Source organism: Anser cygnoides, chromosome Z, assembly GCF_040182565.1.
Source record: "Anser cygnoides isolate HZ-2024a breed goose chromosome Z, Taihu_goose_T2T_genome, whole genome shotgun sequence".
NCBI lineage: Eukaryota > Metazoa > Chordata > Aves > Anseriformes > Anatidae > Anser > Anser cygnoides.
The window spans coordinates 74,708,417-74,725,157 of NC_089912.1; the positions used below are offsets into that span (position 1 = coordinate 74,708,417).

At 45.9% G+C, this 16,741-nt stretch overlaps 1 protein-coding gene across 8 annotated transcripts in view; it reads left to right on the forward strand.

Moving 5' to 3' along the window:
- The first annotated feature begins 5,684 nt into the window (after positions 1-5,684).
- Positions 5,685-16,741, forward strand: part of ZSWIM6 (zinc finger SWIM-type containing 6) — a 115,002-nt gene continuing 103,945 nt past the window's right edge. The window contains exons 1-2 of one of the 8 annotated variants that reach the window (XM_066988945.1): positions 8,356-8,904; positions 10,225-10,352. In XM_066988945.1, the coding sequence (XP_066845046.1) occupies positions 10,346-10,352 (7 nt within the window). In that variant the 5' untranslated portion in view covers positions 8,356-8,904; positions 10,225-10,345. Of the gene's footprint in view, positions 6,266-7,305; positions 8,316-8,355; positions 8,905-8,926; positions 10,353-16,741 lie in introns of those variants that run through there. The other 7 variants (XM_066988948.1, XM_066988946.1, XM_066988949.1 and 4 more) reach the window with 7 other exon arrangements.

Here is a 16,741-nt window from a genome sequence, read left to right on the forward strand (position 1 = left end):
ATCATCCCAAATCCACATCAGTAAGCTGTGTTTAACTCAGAAAACTGATGGCTCCAAATGGATGCCACATTCCACAGCTCAGTTACCTGGTTTTGCAGGAATAACATGATAAAACAGGCATACATCAGTCTAATTAGCACTTGAGCTACAAAATTTCTAATTGTTTTTAAAGCCCTGGGACAAATGCCGAACTTTAACTTTGTTCATCAAAACCTGCTGAAGTACCATCACCTTTAGATGGCACTTTGCTAAAGGATGCTGCTATAAATACTGCTATACACATATGAGTCGACTATGAAATCCGAAAACAAACAAACAAAAAGCCAACTCCACGGAATGTTCTGCCCTCACATTGGGTCTTTACTAATTACTCTTCAGTGCACAGTTCCCTTTAACTAAACGAACCTTAACCAGATGGTACAGCACCACTTCAGTGCCATATGGAAAATCTCGGTCTCTGATTTCATAGGGTGTCTAAGTCATACAGAAGCCCTCGTGTTTAGACTGATCCCTTGAAAGCTTGTCTCCGATACAAACCAAGACGAGTCCGTAAATCCTAACTGGAAGTTTCAGTCCTAGCAGAGGTAGAGACACATTTGTAATATTTTTTGAACGTTAGTGGATTAGGAGCTTAACAACCAGTAATCAAAGCTTAAATGGACCGTTAAGAAAAAAGTCCAGTTTGGTTTCCCCAGCTTGCTAAAGGCAATCACTGGTGACAAAGTTAGAGGAAGCAGATATTGTAGCCAAGCTTTTTAAAAGAATGCCAGTTGTTTAAACAGGAACCATTTAAGTGTTGCTTAGCTATCTCTGACTGTCCCTGCCTCCATGCTTTCTGCAAGTCCTCAGTTATAATTTATAAAGGCACAGTAGCTCACAAAAGACTGGCAAATATCGGAAACAACGTCTGGCCAGGTAGCCAGCTATCTCCTCTCTGTGCACCGCTGTCTTGGCTGTGCTGGGGGAGGCAGGGAGGCGGCAGCACAGCCAGGGCCCTAGGGACACGCACCACAGGCAGGAGTTTCAGCTCCTGCAGGAAGCATGCGCTTTCAGTTTTTGGCATATGTAAGCTGTTTACTTGTGGGTACAGCTCTCTCACCATCACAAATGAATCTGGACTCAGAATCCTTGAGATGGGAAGCAGAGATTTTTTTTTTTTTTTTGCTTTAGAGCCATTCTACCAGAACTTAGCATCTTGGAAAATGCTCATAAGAGAATTTTTAGTGTATATAGTCTCCCTTTGCCATGGGTGAACAACTGGGAAAGCAAAGCCTTTCATTTCTGACACTGGTGGATTGAGAAACTCGCGCAGAGTTTCTATCCAAGAATTAGTATGTTGCCTGCCACAGCAAAGCAGCTGTTTGGTCTAATGCACAGGAGTCTGAAATAAAGTGCAGTTTAAAGGGAGGAAACTGCAGAAGGCAAAAAGGAGGTCTGTTAGTGTCGGATGCGTACCCACAAGAAGGCACTGCCATGATGTCTCCACCGAGACCACCAGCAGCACAGCTTTGCAAACAACCCCTCGCTGCTGGTGCATCGTAAGGGCAGAGGTGCTCTGACCCGTGCCAGCAGCCCTGTCAGTGGCATTTTGCAACTCATTAACTTCTGAACTGGCCTATCACATTTGTGGTGGAGGATGTCTGACCAGGAGAGGTTAAAGTTTCTAGAGCTCTGAGGAATCATTTTTTTAAACTATTATGAATTTTTAATCATTACGCAGATACCTTACCCTGATTAAGTCTATGTACTTGCTGCAAAGAGGAAAAAATACCCAGGAGACAATTATTTTAAAAACTGAAAAACGTTTTTATCAAATTGATTTGCTTTTATTTTGATATTAGAAAAACATAATCCTTTAAAAATAAAGTTTACAAAAGCTTATGAGAGGAATAGCACCGTTTTCAGTTTGAGTGTTCACGAGTTCTGAAACTCAGATCTATAAAAGTTCACAATGAACCCAGAGTGATGTTAAATCTATTTTCCTCTCAGAGACAGGATCTTCTGCTTTTGACTTTTTGCAAAGGGAAGCAAGTTAAAACTCCGAAGAAAGCTGAGACCGCCTTATTTTGCTGTTCTGAGACTCTGAAATTCTGAACCTTGTAAATCAGTTACACGAGTTTAATTTTAAGAAGTCACTTGCACATTATCATTTTACTCGTAACAGTGATGCTTTTATCCCTAGTAACTCAGTAGTGAGCTAAACTGTCCCAACAGATATTCCAACACAAAGCTCCTTATAAGGAAGAAATAATTCCTTCCCAGGGTCTATTCTCAATAAATGTAAACTGAATGGGCTCATTCCTTGAGGAAATACAGAGCAGCATTAATTCACAGAGCTCTGGGACTCTGGCACACACAATGCCCACCCCTTCAGCCCATCTCAGAATGACTTCATACGTCAAGTATCAAGCCACAAAAAGGCAGAGGACACAGAAATGAATGTCAAGAGGATTTAGTTCAAATTAAGATGTTTATCTCTTTACGTTATTTTAGAATAGCGCTAAAGCATGCTTAGTATTTTAAGTACATTTTCCTAAATGCTTTTGGACGCTAGCATCTGACTCCAGTTTTAGAATCATCACGGAATTTAATTAGAATAAAAAGCTGGCCTTTGAAAGGGCTCTTTCAGTGCTGCTGGTTTATTTACACTTTAATAGAGAGACTCTGAAGTCTTAAAAGAGCTGGCAATATTTATCCTAGAGTATTTGATTTTATTTAAAAGGCTAGTAAAAGGCAAGCTTCCTATATTTTTAACTCCTGAAATTAAAAATAGTTTCTGAACATATCCAATGAAACTATTTAAGAGAACGTTATAAACCAAAAAATTGATTGTGTGCTATTTTCTTCATTGACCAGTCTTCATCAACACTCATCACTACTGTCTTTTACTCCTGTGTTTGCATTTCCAGAGTCACTGCAGTGCAAAGTATAGCGATATTCACTACCTTTACCTACACCGCTGTTTTTCAAGCTTTCCAACGATGTATGTTAAAATACATTTGGAATCCATAAAACCTACAGCTTTTTTATACGAACTGCTTTGTTATCTCAAAGTCCTTCATGAAACAGGTTAAAAAAAACCCTTATTTTAGCACTGTAAATTCAGCTGTTTCAGTACACCTATCAGTCTTTCTTGTGCTTGATTATTTTAATGCCATCACCTCTTGATATGTTTTAATTAACGCTTTGTACTTTTGCTTATGTCTTTCTGTAAAGCTCTAGCTCTAAGAACCATCTAGCATCCTTTCCTGAGTTTCTTCCTTTTTCTCCCTGATCCCCTATCCTCCTTATGTTTAGAAATATTTTATGCAGCACGTGAATCTAAACTCTTGTTCAGCTTAAATGCAGGAATGCCAAGTCTTTCTCTGAACGGTTGTTCTTGTTCTCATCTTTCCAGATAAATTTTAACCACCAGGGAGGGTGACTTTCGCTGGCCAGCATTAGGTTGTCTGCAATCCATTTTCCACATACAGACCATTGTTTGCTTCATACAAAGACAACTGTGCAGCTGTATGCGATCTTTCTTTCAAATTAGGGCAACTGGTAGAATGTTCTGTCCTTGTGTGCGTTACTGCGAGGAACGAGAATGACTGCAAGCAGCCGAATGCTTTGAAACATTAAGAACAAATTTCACTGAGTGGTCGCCAAGGGTACTTCTCCGAGTAGCTCACAGAGCAGACTTTGATTAAGTGCAGGAGGTTAATCATGTTAAGGCTGCTGTTCTGCAGCTTTCCCTCTGTGCAACTCTGGAATGCAGACCTTCCAAAACTGTGAGGCAAAAAAAGATGAAATGAATGCTCAGCTCAGCAAGGTCCTTCCAAAAGAAGAACATCCACTGAAAGAGAAACTAACTACAAATTTATATACGGTTAAGCTTTAGCACATTTTAATTTCTTTCCTGGAATTAACACACCCTTCTGGTTGCTTTCAGAAAGCTGAGGAGCTCAAGCGGCAATACTGGCAGGACAAAGGAACTTCAGAGTATAATTTGTGAGCTGTTACGCTGCTACATCGATGCAGAAGGAGCCCAAGGAGAAGCGTAGCTGTTGCTTACGGCATAATTTCAAAAGCAAAGATGCCATTACCTCTTCGTGTACTTCCTAGCCCAGGAAAGAAAAAAGCTTCAATAGCACCCCGTGTAGCTATTAATATTCATAGACTTAGTGGGAAGTAGCTATTCCTGCTGAGTGGTAGATGGATGGAGAAAGTGGATCTGTGGGCTTTTCTCTTGGATTTTGTAAGTGAATTTGATAATGGAAAAGACCTGAAAAGACCTAAGAATGACTAAGTTGAGGTAACAGACACACGGGCTACTTTTGCCTGTTAGGGAATTTCTATTTTTCATTGGTGTACTTCTCACTCTTCTTGTTCCTCAATTTTTACTGTAAAGCTTCTTTGCTGTGACAGGAAGAATTCCTCCAATAGCACCAACGTGTTATTTTTATTGCAGCAGGTGGCTAAGACCTGTTAAGGCACAGCCATTACCCAATTTAGAAGAGCATTTCTACTGACTCGCTAGACGCTTGCTTAAAACAGAAATAGTGCTAGAGCGACGTAGAAGAAAAATTGCTTCAAGATGCGAAAAATTATTAGCAACGACTAAGCGATGGGGACAAAATTAAATACATTTTCCCTCTGCTGCCGTGTGCGATCGCAAAGTCGTTAAGTTTTCACCGCGACAGGCGTTTCTTTTCCCTGATCCCGGACACACCGGAATCAGCGCCACGTTAGCCGCAAGAGGAAGCTCAGCACGCCCGCCTCTTGCCGGGAGCGCTCAGGCTCCTCAGCACCCCCACGATCCGGTGGGAGCCCGGTACGCGAGGCCAGCGGGCCGCCCGCACAAGGGGCGCCCACGGCGACCCCCAGCTGCCCGGCAGCACGGCGCAGCGCCCCGCCAACGGATAAACGAATAAAAACGGAGCTGGGGGGGGGTCGGTACCTAGAGACAAAGGGAATCTCTGCGGGTGGAACAGTTCGGTGCTACCCCCAGGCCAGCCACGCGGCTGCTGGCGCTCCCCGCTGCTCCCAAGGCACGGCGCCGTTACCGCACGGCTCCCGGCGCCCGCTGAGGCACCGGGCGGCCGCTCCGGCTCGGAACGCGCCACAAGGCCCCCACCTAACGGCCGGGCACCCCGCGGGGGTCGGGGCCGGGCCGAGCCCCCCCCCCCGGCGGTCCCGGCGGCGCGGCGGCGGGCACTCACCTGCGGGCCGCCCGGCCGCCATCCCACCGCCGGGGCCCGGCCCCGCCGCCGCTACCGTAATGTCGCGAGTTGCGCGCGGTGCGCTGCCCCCCCCGCGGCACGCGCCCGGCCCTTACCGTATTCCTCCTACTGCGCGCGCCCCGCGCCGCAGAGGTGACCGGGTTGAGGCGGCCCCGCCCCCGCGTTCCGCTCCCTGCGCGGCGTCAGCGGGGAGGGAGGGAGGGGGGGGGGAGCGGCGGGGCGGGGCGGGGCGGGGCGGGGCCGCGCCCCCTTTTTCCCACACCGAGCGCGTGACGTCAGCGGGGGCCGTGCGTGTGTGTGCGTGTGTGCGTGTGTGCGTGTGCGGGCGGGCGGGCGCTCGCCTCCCCCCTCCCTCCCGTGGGCGAGGCGCTGGCCACGCCCCCGCCGCCATATAAGGGCACGGGGGGCGTGTCCTCCGGCGGCGGCGGCGGCCGTCCGCCCGGTGCCGGTTATAGGCTACCGCCACTTCCGCCGCCCGCTTAGAAGCGGCGCGATCATGGCGGAGCGCGGACAGCTCCCTCCCCCCGCCAAGCGCCTGTGCTGCAGACCCGGCTACGGGCCGGGCTGCCGGCCGGGGCAGCGGGCGGGCGGCGGCGGGGGGCCCGGCGGCGGGGCGCTGTGCGCCGGGCCTTCCTCCGCAGCCGCCGCCGCCGCGCTGGGGCTGCTGCCGCTGGGCAAGACGCAGAGCCCCGAGTCGCTGCTGGACATCGCGGCCCGCAAGGTGGCGGAGAAGTGGCCGTTCCAGCGGGTGGAGGAGCGCTTCGAGCGCATCCCGGAGCCGGTGCAGCGCAGGATCGTCTACTGGTCGTTCCCCCGCAGCGAGAGGGAGATCTGCATGTACTCCTCCTTCAACACCGGCGCCGAGGACCCCGCCGCCGTCTCCGCCGTCGTCTCCGTCTCCGCAGCCTCCGCCGCGGCCGCCGGGGGGGCCGGCACCGCGCCCGGCGGGGCCGCGGAGGCCGCCGCCGACGAGAGCCGCCTGCCCTTCCGCAGGGGCATCGCGCTGCTCGACGGCGGCTGCGTGGACAACGTCCTGCAAGTCGGTGAGTCACCGCGCGTCCGTGTGTCCCCGCGTGTGTCCGTGTGTCCCCGCGTGTGTCCGTGTGTCCCCGCCGCCTTCCTCCCCCCCCCCCCCCGGTGCTGTCCCTTTAACCGCCGGTAATCCCGCCGGGCTCTGCCCCCCTCGCAGCGCCCACCCCCGGTAATCCGGGTCACCGCCGTGCCGTGCCCCCCCCCCCAGGGGGCTGCCGTGGGGAGGGGGTGCCCCCCGCCTTGCACGCTCACTTGCACACATAACACGCACACGGAGCCGCCGCCGGTGGAAATGAATCAGCAGAAGGCGGCACACGGGGGCGGGTTTGGGGAAAGGGGGGGGGGGGGGTCGGGGAGGAGAAGGCTTGGGGAGGGGGGGTTTAAAGGGGGGGGGGGGGGGAGGAATGCGGCGTGCTCCGAAATAAAGAGAAGCGAAAACGGGTGCGAGACCCCCCGGTCTGCGGTGCGGGGGAGGAAGAGGAGGAGGAGGAGGAGGGTGTGTGGGGGGAACCGCGAACAAAGGCATTTCTAGGGCAGCGGCGAGCGGGAGGGACCGGGGGTGGGGGGGGTGGACACACGAAATCCGCAGCGTGCGTGTTATTTTTGTTTTATTTATTTTATTTTTTTGGGGGGGGGGGGGCGAGGAGCTTCGTGACAACAGCGGTGACAACGCTGGGGGGAGGGTGGGGGGCTGCGCTTCCTCCTGCTGGAACAATGCTCCCTCCTCTTCCTCCTCCTGCTGCTGCTGCCTGCCTTTAAAGGGGCACGGAGGTGGGCGCACTGTTCCTGCGGGGAGGGGAGGGGAGGGGAGGGGGGGACGTCTCTCCTCGCCCCCCACCCCCCCGAAAGGGGGGGTGGGGGGCGAGGAGAGACGTCCCCCCCCCCCCCAAAACACGCGTGGGAGACCCAGCTTCCACGGGGGGTGCGCTTTGTGGCTGGCGGTGCCCCGCGGAGGAGGCGGCGACCGGGCACTTTGTTCCCATTTTCATGTTTATTTGCGTCTCTTCCTTCCCCCCCCCCCCCCCCCCCAACCACACATACACACACACACACCCCGCCCCCGAGGGGAAGCCAGACAAAAGAGCCTGGTGAATTACTGTGTGTTATCTTCTTTTCATAATTTTTATTATTGTTATTATTATTATCATCATTTTTTTATATGGTTTCACGCACGGCGCGTCCTCTGAGCCTTTTGTTCGTGCCGGGCTCTGTCCCCCCGCAGCCTGCCGGCTGCTCTGCATGGCCATTTATTTCCCGAAGGGAAGCTCTCCGTTCCCGTTCCTAGGCTCGCTGCCCTTCCCTCCAGCCTAGAGGGAGTTCAGCTCCAAGACAATCGCTTCTTTTTTTTCCTCTCCTCTCTCTAAATCTAATTAACTTTCTTATAAGTTTCATCTTTTGGCTTTCTCTCCCTTTCCAAAGGTCTGAGGCGCATCTGTGGTTCCTCAGGACTGGCAAAACCAGAAGTAGGGCTTTTTTAGTTTGGTTGGCAGCACTGAGTTTTTTTTTTTCTTCCCCATTTGCTTGCACTTGATTCTGTTTGCAAGCGATGAGGAATGACAGGAGTGCACATAGGGAGGGTTTCTTGGCTGATTACATTTAAGCCAGGAATTCACTGTGAAAATAAAGCCAAGGGGCGATAAATAAAAGATGCAATCTTCCCTAGGAGACAGACACCCAGCGTGGGCTTTGCCTCGCTCGCTTTCAGCGGTGGAATAGGCCTCAGTCAGTAGTTGTGAAAGGAAAAAGTAACTTTTTGTGTGGCTCCTAAAGGGGAGGGGCGTTGAGTAATGTTGGCAAGGGTCAACATGAAGAAAGAAAATATGCATAAATACAACTGAAGTGTTGACTGCTGCTTCTGGAGCCCTTACACGCATTCCAAACAAATGCTGAAAATACATATATTTTCTCTCCTTTCCCAACCTTATGTGAGCCTCCTTTGGAGAGCCATGAAAAAAACAGTGGTGGAAGCCATCGATAGCGAACACGTCGGCTCGTCCCATGGCTCGGGTGGCCGGGCTGCTGGAGGACACCGCTGGCACAGGTCTCCTCCGGAGCAGGGAGGTGCGACTGAAAGCAAACTCAACCGGGGCGAGTTAGGTTGGGTGGGGAGTGGGATCGGCTCCGTGTCACGCAGCTGAATGTGTGGCATTGAGGGAGATTTAGCGCGGAGTTTGTGTAAGCGCATGTTTAGCAGCCATATAAATGTGAACTTATGTTCTTTGCAGTGTGAGTAATGGAAACTCTGTAAATGTTTACTGTAGTACTATGGAAAAGTGCAGCTATTGGACAAAGTACATTTTATTACATATCAGTTGTAAGAGACTTGCTTGTAACACTATTACTATATGCAGGGGATACAGATTTGATTTGCGAGGGGGACGCATAAATTTCACTTTGGTGGTAGTTGAATGGATCCATTTGCTTCTGAATTTTACATCTTAGTCTAGCCCCGCATAAACATTCAGACAATCTTTTCACAGCAACTCGTTTCAAGCCATAGAATTTCAAAATCCTGGTGTCTACATGCTGCTGGAAGTCTTCACGTGCGTCTGCTTCGTGGCCCCAATTCGTCTCACACGTGTAATGCAGAGAATAAAAGGGAGTTGACGCGTTGGTGATATGCACAACCCGTGTTCTTATTAATCAGGTGGTAAGGCTGTCCACTAGCCATTTAAAGTCGAATGGTCGTCCTAGCATCATAATTAGTATTACTTCATTTTGGAGGATTTTTCTCCAGAGAAGTTGGCTTCAAAATTGTACTTGCATGTAACTTACTGGTTTTTGTAGCTTTTTTGATAGCTTTCAACTGGATGTAAAGATTTCTTTAGATTGTTTATAAAAATAGAAGGTATGTTCTTAGAACAAACCATTTAAACAGTATAAAATGGAGCTTTTCTACTATATGTGTTTTTCATGTATTTCAAGCCAAGTATTTTTAGTAAAAGTTGCAGTCTAAACATGAAAGCGCTGGGTAAATACAACAATCTGGGAGGAAAATTAGAAATCGGCTGTGCTTCATTTGGCCAAATTCATGAAGATGCCAGGAGCGAGCAGACAGTTTTAGCTGGTGGAGTGTATATTTGGTTTCTGAGGTTAGTCCCAAATTAGTATCCAGCGCCGTGCCGCCGTCACGGCGGTGCTGTCAGGGTTAGCGAGAGGTGCGATCCCTCAGTAGTGCAGCTGGCGTGGCGAGAGCCCTATGCCCTGCTTGGGGAGAAGGGGAGAAGCCCCCTTCCCCCTGCTCGAGGACTTTCTGCTCCGAGCTGCACTTGCTGTAGTGGCCCGAAGCTCGTCTCTGCCGCTGAGCTGCATCCGCGTTAGAAGGACCTGATGTGTTTTTTTGGTATGCCGTGTAAGTACTCCTGGAACATCCTCGTCTGCCTCTAATTTGAGGTTGGCTTGCCTGTGCTGCACGGACCTTGCTTGCTCATACGGGTCTCCCTTTAAGGTGTTAGAGCCCTCTCCGCAGTAGCGTAAGGCTTTGTAATCACCGTAGTCATGCCTCTTAGGTATGAATGGCAAGAGGGTGAGTTGGAGGGAAGAAACTCTGAGGGAAGGGAAACAAAGTAAAGAATTAATTGACTGGTGCTTACCGCAGCTCTGAAATTAATGTTAACGTTGGGAGGTGGAAAGCTACCTTGTCTGGGGGAGAAGGGTTCAGCTGAAGTGTCATCAGCGTGGAGCTGCGGGTTTGCTTGTCTGAAGCCCCTCGGTGAGATGTCATCAGAGGGGTGCAACCGAAATGCTTTATTTAAGAAAAATAAAGTAGAATTTCTCAAGTGTAAAATAATGCTAGGAACTCCATGGATGTTTCTTTAGTTGATTCCTAAATGAAGTTAAGACTTGGGACTTTTTTTCCTGATTTTCTTTTGATGAGAAGTATTTATCTTCTGACTCAGAGGTGCGTTTATCATCTATTATTCCAGCTAATTATCCCCCCTTTTTTCTTCCTTTTTTTCTTTTAAACAAGTATGAGCTACAAGGTGGCGATTGCGTTTGAAACCAGGAGAAGCCATTTTTAACCAGGAAGAGAAGCTTTACAAGACCCTCCTGGTAACTGCTGTCTGCAATTCTGGCTGAATGGGATATACATGTATGGTAATCAGCAACTTTCAGGTCCTTTTAGTGGATGATGATTCCCGTTAATCACTTCTGTCCTTCATGGCCATCTTTGCCCAGAACAACATGGAACTGTAGAGCACGTAAAACAAGCGTAATTTCTTTTCTCTGAGGGTTTAATTGTTTGAGTGCCAGCAGTATAATGTGAAACACCTTTCCGTTGATAAAAAACACACCAGGTATATTACTAGCGAAGCTGGAAATGCACCATGTAGCAGACATGATGATCTTCGACAATGCTTACAATATATATCTATTTGTTGATGAATCTTGTAGGACATGTAGCTTTAGTAAAAAGGAAAAAAAAATAATAGCAAGTAATATTAAGGTATGTGACAAAACTGTCATTTGTGGAGATACAAACATTGTGTTCTGCATTAACTTGTTGGTGTCCTGGTATGTGTGGTGACCTTTTTCCACGGGGAGAAGGTTGCGTTAAACTCCTCCTCAAACAGGCAGAGTTTATCTCCTGGCATGCCAAAGAAACAAGCATGGTTTCTTCAGCAGCCAGCCTGATGTTGGGGTTTGGTTAGGAATGTATGACTAAAACAAGCAATCCCAAATTTGTTAATACAATATTGTGGTAGGGGAGTAAACAAATGATGTCTGACTTTTTTTCTGGACTCTTCTTGAATTGGATCCAAGACCACTAGAGTCTTGCGAAAATATCTTCAGTGATTTCAGTTTCAGTTTGCTTTAAGAAATAACTACCAATATATCTGAGTTCCGGAACAGAAACAAGTAAACTCATTTTCAAGTATTTCTTCCTGAAAGAGAAACATCTGAATGCATTCCAGTTTCCTTGTTAGATTTGGAATGCAATGTATTAATTAGGGAATGCGCAAGCTATTTTTGGTGTGTATGCATGTGTGCTCTGATGTACTATCCTTGACCTTGAATAATTTCTGTGGAAACCTTTTTTTAAAAAAAAAAAAAGAGGAGGGGGAAAAAAGCTTTCTTTCAAGACCAGGTTAATAAATGTGGAAAACTTCAAGTCAACTCATGCCTTCACTCAGTTTTTCTAAAAATGTCTAATCAGGATTTCAAGAGAAAGTGAGCGTTTTACAGTGCTTCCAAGATGTGGAAATAAAACTTCATAGAGCCTTTCCATGTAGTTATAAATAGTAGGATAGATCTGTAATAGGAGCGTGTCACTACTGCTCTAGAAATGAGTTCTTTCTAAGTAGAAAATGATTGGTGAATCAACGCCCATTACAATTTTTAAAACAACAAAAAAAATAATCAAAGTTTTATATGGGGTTGACCTAACAAAATTTGTCATTATTCACTTTAGGTCAGTTTTCATGTTTCTCATGTTTCATATTTTCCCCCTAACTTCAAGGCTTTCCTCACTTGCAAGAAAACAGTTTCCATTTTCAAAGCTTGCTTTCAGTTTAAGAACGTGATTCCATCTCTGTATACAATCAGATGTTTTGGTATGTAGCAATTCTTGGATTTGAGCCAGCTGTCATGCCAGCAACTGAAGCTTTTTCTCTCTCTCTGTCTCTCTCTGTACTTTGAGACGAATGGTTAATTAAAAGCAATATTTGTGAGGGTAGGCTGAAGCTATTCAGAAGTCAGCACTGGACAAATTGTTTTTCCTTAAAAATCAGTAGCTAGTTACTGTATTGTGCTGCAGCACTTGCTGTCTCTTTTTTAATCTGCTAAAATTGAGCCCTTACATAAGACTCTGGTAAAGTTATAACTTGAAAAAAAAATAACTTAATTGGAGGAAGTGTATTATCACATACAGCGTTTTTCATTGGTGAAGGATGAGGTACGTTGGTTGGCGCCCTATAAGACGTGTCTGCATGGGTTTGGTTTTTAATGTCACCTGCTGTTCTGGTAATCTAGTTATGTCATGACAAATCCTGAAGTTTTGTAATACTGTAGCAAAACATTTGTGCAAACTGTGGTAATGTAGGAATGCAGCTGACACCCCTTATTTTCTCTTTAGCTGGTTTTCTTTGGGGATTAGGCAGGAGAATTTACTGCTCCTTGAAAAGAAAGGGAAGAAAAAGGACCCAACTATTTTAACTGACAATAGCTATCCTAATTTATGAATATGCTTGTCTGTGACAGGAACTAATTTGAAATTTTAAAAAGCTTTCATGTGCAGCAAGGGTACAGATTTAATCCAAATTCTGATTGCCTGGAATGCAGTCAGCCTGACAGCATGTGAATACTTGAGCACTGTCCAATAACTACACTTGTTGTGCTGGGAGATCTGTCTCCTTGAACTTCCAGTTTTTCTTCTTGGTTCACTATCTGAAGCTACCTGTGTAAAAAGCTTCTCTCAGCTGGATATGCACGCAGCTCTTGATGTGTCCTCGTGGCCTCCCGTGGCCTGGATCGCTGGCGATGTCGGCTGGTGCCATGTGCTGGTGTGCGTTCCCCTTGTAGCTACGTGCCAATTACCGTGATTTAGTGGTGCCCTTGCGATGCCTTCTGACGGGGCGGCCGTATGCATCCAGCGTTCGTTGCCTTCGCCCCGCTATGAAGGTCTGGAAAACTTGTGATATAAGTTGCTATCTCAAAAATGAGCTTTTTTTCCCCCCCTTAATTCTACAAACGTGTAAACAGAACGGAGGAGCATAGCCTTCTGCTAGTAGGTTAAGGGAAGAGCATTGCTTTGTGGTTAACTCAAACTGATACAAGGCCTGCTGTAGGAGCGTAGTGGCCGTGCAAAAGACCTTTTCCGATTTGATGCAATTTCAGTGTAGGCTGAAGTGTCTCTCAATGTAGCCTTCTTACCTATACTTATTAAACCTTCCTGAAAAGTGAAAAATGAACTGTGAAAGAGGGCCATCCTTAACTGCATTTAAAGTATATTTTAAGGTAATTGGTGATGTGCACCGTCACACCCTTTAAGAAGGCGGCCTTAATCTTTTTTCCTCTAAGCCTTTCCTCCGTGTTGCAATTGAATGTGTTTGACAGTCTTGAAATATTTGGTAATTTTTGCTTTGGAAATGCATGGGCAATGGCTGAGAAGGTCTGACATTAATTGGAAGGATGCAGCAAAACCTGTCAGTAAATTTAAGTTCATGCTAGTAGAGCTAGCTGATCAGATAAATCAGAAGCTCATTTACTGAATTAATGTGCTAAAAACTCAGGTGGCTTACCTTTTGTCCTGCTTTATAGTTATCAATTTGCCTGTTTGCCTAAGTCATCTTTCATTGTTAATTGGTGTCAGGCCCCTCTAATATGTTATGGGGTTGTTGGGAAAAATATGTGGGGGAGAAGTGGCATAATAGAAACTCAAAGAAACAGGCGTTATTACATCTTTATTGTGTCTATTTTATTTTATTTTTTTAGCCAAAAGTCAATTACATTCAAACAATCATTTTAAAGTCTAGGAAAATCAAATGTATGTAGCTGTGTGACTTCTAAGAAATGAGACACTTTGTTGTATGCACGCCAACTTTAACTGCTAACTGGCTACTGACAGCCGGTGGTAATGCAAATACAGTGCAGGAACTGTGCAGGAATTGTGCAGCTGACTACAATGTTTAATTTATACTGAGTAATGAAATAAAGAACATTTGACCATTGAGGCACTTAAAATTGGATAAACTGTTTTATAAAGTCTGAGACAAGTTTGCAGCCTGTAATACAGTAGAGGATCAAGTTTGCACATATTCTACTTATTTTTGTTTTTAATGTTGTGTTAAAAGAAATGTTTTCTGTTAAAGGATTTTACCAGCACTGTCTCTCTTGGACTTGTTTCCTTAAGTTTTTAAGCTTAATTTCTTGTTTTATACCAGTGGCTTCTTTTCTTTCTGTGTACCCATGTTCAGCTATATATGGTGGACACAATGGCCATGCAGTCTCTCCATCAGATTGACTTCTAGCATACCCTTCTCAAGAACATCTTGTGAGTTTTACTAATACTTGGTTTCTACATTGAGCTTTGATATTTTGACTTGCCTGAAGTTTGCAGAGCATCAACCCACATTCAGTGATCAATGATAGGAATCATAGCATTCATAGCATGTTTGTGGAATGTATAAGTAACTGCATGTAACATGGTCTTACGGTTTCATATGCTCGGCAGCTGGTTATTTTTGCCACTTACCTGTAGTTTTGACCATGGAGTGATGGCAGATGAAATGACTGCATTAAGAATGCATTAACAAAAATGGCTATTATCCTCAAGTCTCCTGGAAAACATGGGCTAGTCAGTGAAGTTGCATGAAGAGCCTTACCATAAGCGACTGATTACTTGCACAGCAGCAGTTGCCTCAGTGAAGTACTTACTTTCCTTCTGGTACTTGTTGGAAACAATGCACTGCTTTGGGAGGTTGGAAAGTAGTCTTAGTAAAACACTGGATTGCGTATTTACAAAGCTGGCCTTGGTGACCACATTAAGCATGACTTGGGCTTCTTCAAGGCAATTCTGCTGAGTCAACTGATTTTGAGAGTTCAAGAATGGGGAAAAATCAATAATCTAAATGAATTGTTTAATATATTAGCTACATGGAGGAAACCTGCAATGCTTTTATTCTGAAATACTGTGTTACGACCAATGACAACCAGGACAACTGGCTGTACCGCTGATGTTGCACATGCAGAATGAGTCTCAGTTCTGCCATTGATTTAGGTTGTAAACTGAAACCTTGCAAACTGACTACAATTAGTGTCCTGGGGATAAAATACCCAGTTCATTATATTTTGTATCTGTGGCTGGATTTGGTGTAGCTGTATTACGCAGAAGCATGAAACTTCAGTTTCTTTTCTAGAGCAGAGTGATGACAAAACGTGTAACTGTGGTGGTTTTTTTTAGCTCTTTGTTACAGCAAGCCATGATACGTGAGATAGCAGTCACGCAGCTTTCCTGGTCAAACCTAAATGCATGAACTAATAGAGATGACTTCAGCTGAATGTGCTACTAATGCATGAATGGTAGACAGTGACTAGAAATAGGACTTGATGTAACAGATGCCTTGGCAGTCTGATGGGATAAGGAAGCTGAGAATAACTTGATTAGTGCTACTTAGACCTTTTAGAAGCAGCACATTGCTTAGTTTTACTGACAGTTTTCAATGATCAAGCTTTACATTGTTATGTATCCTGGCAATAACTTACAGGCTTAATTTCTGAGTAGTTACATAAATGATAAATGTAAGTGGCTGTTTGGTGGCAAGTGTTCAGGAGTTTGGCTTCTTGACTAAGATGTACTAGAGGAGAAGAGAGGTAGTGAGATGCTGGTTTGACCTTTATGGGTGAGAGGCTTGGAAGAGAAGTGAGGAAGTGGTGATGCCTGAGATAAAGTAGGGGTCAAAGTGCTCAGTAGATGCCTGAAGAAGGGTATTTAATGAAGATATAGTCTGAATGACTGACTGCTCCCTCTGTGTGGTCTACTTTCAGTGGGTAGTAGTGAAGGCATGGAAGAGGATAGACTTCTCTTCTACAAAAAAAAAAGGTGATTGAAATGGAAAACAGATTGGGAAGTGCAGTTGCCTTTTAGATTTTGAAACTGTAAGATATGTTGAAAGTTATGAAGTGACTGGTCTCTTACCTCAACCCTTACATACTAATTTCAGTTTTGTCAATCAGGTTTTATCAACAGGCAATAAATGGCTTAATTTTAAAACATTCTATACTGGAAAAAGGACAAGTGTGTGTTTCTTATGTCCTTTCTTTTCCTGTGCAGTAGTAAATACGTGTGTTACCCAGACTTGTGAAAAACTTTTTTTTTTCAGGGCTATATATTGTGCTGACATATGGATAAAGACTCGGTATGCATTGAGGAAAGGATGGTTATCTGCTGACAAATGACGCATGGCTTTATTAGGCACCTATTTGGACAACGGTAGGGAGGAGGAGAAGAACTGGCTGTGTCAGTGCAGGGGTGGTCAGGATTGGAGTTTCCTCTGTGGATAAGAGGCCATGCAGAAGACAAACCTGAAACTGTTAGGGTTAGAAGATGCTTGGTACAGATTGGGAACATGGAGTGAATGTGAACACTGTAATCTTATTAGCTGAAAGATCTAAAGCTGCTTTTTTTTTTTTGGTTTAAAAGGGAGCATTTGCATATGCAGGGGGGACAAGGAAGGGTGCTGATGTCAGAAAACTGAATAGTCCCAGTGTGGAGAGTAGGCTGGAAAGGAGCAAGATGCCAGTAAGATCAAAGCTGCTGCTCCCTGATTAACTCAAAGTATGGAATGATAGCTAGCGAAATGTTAGACTGGATAAATGGGAAGATGTGAATCATGGGCATGCACTTCAGTGAATCCCTGTCTGTTACAAGGTCCATCTTCCCCTCCCTCCTTGAATAACAAAAGGAAGTTAAGAAGTACAGAAAGTGTTGGGAAACATCTACTGAAAGGAGGAAGCAGAGGATGACTGTGCGATGAGACACTAAGCTG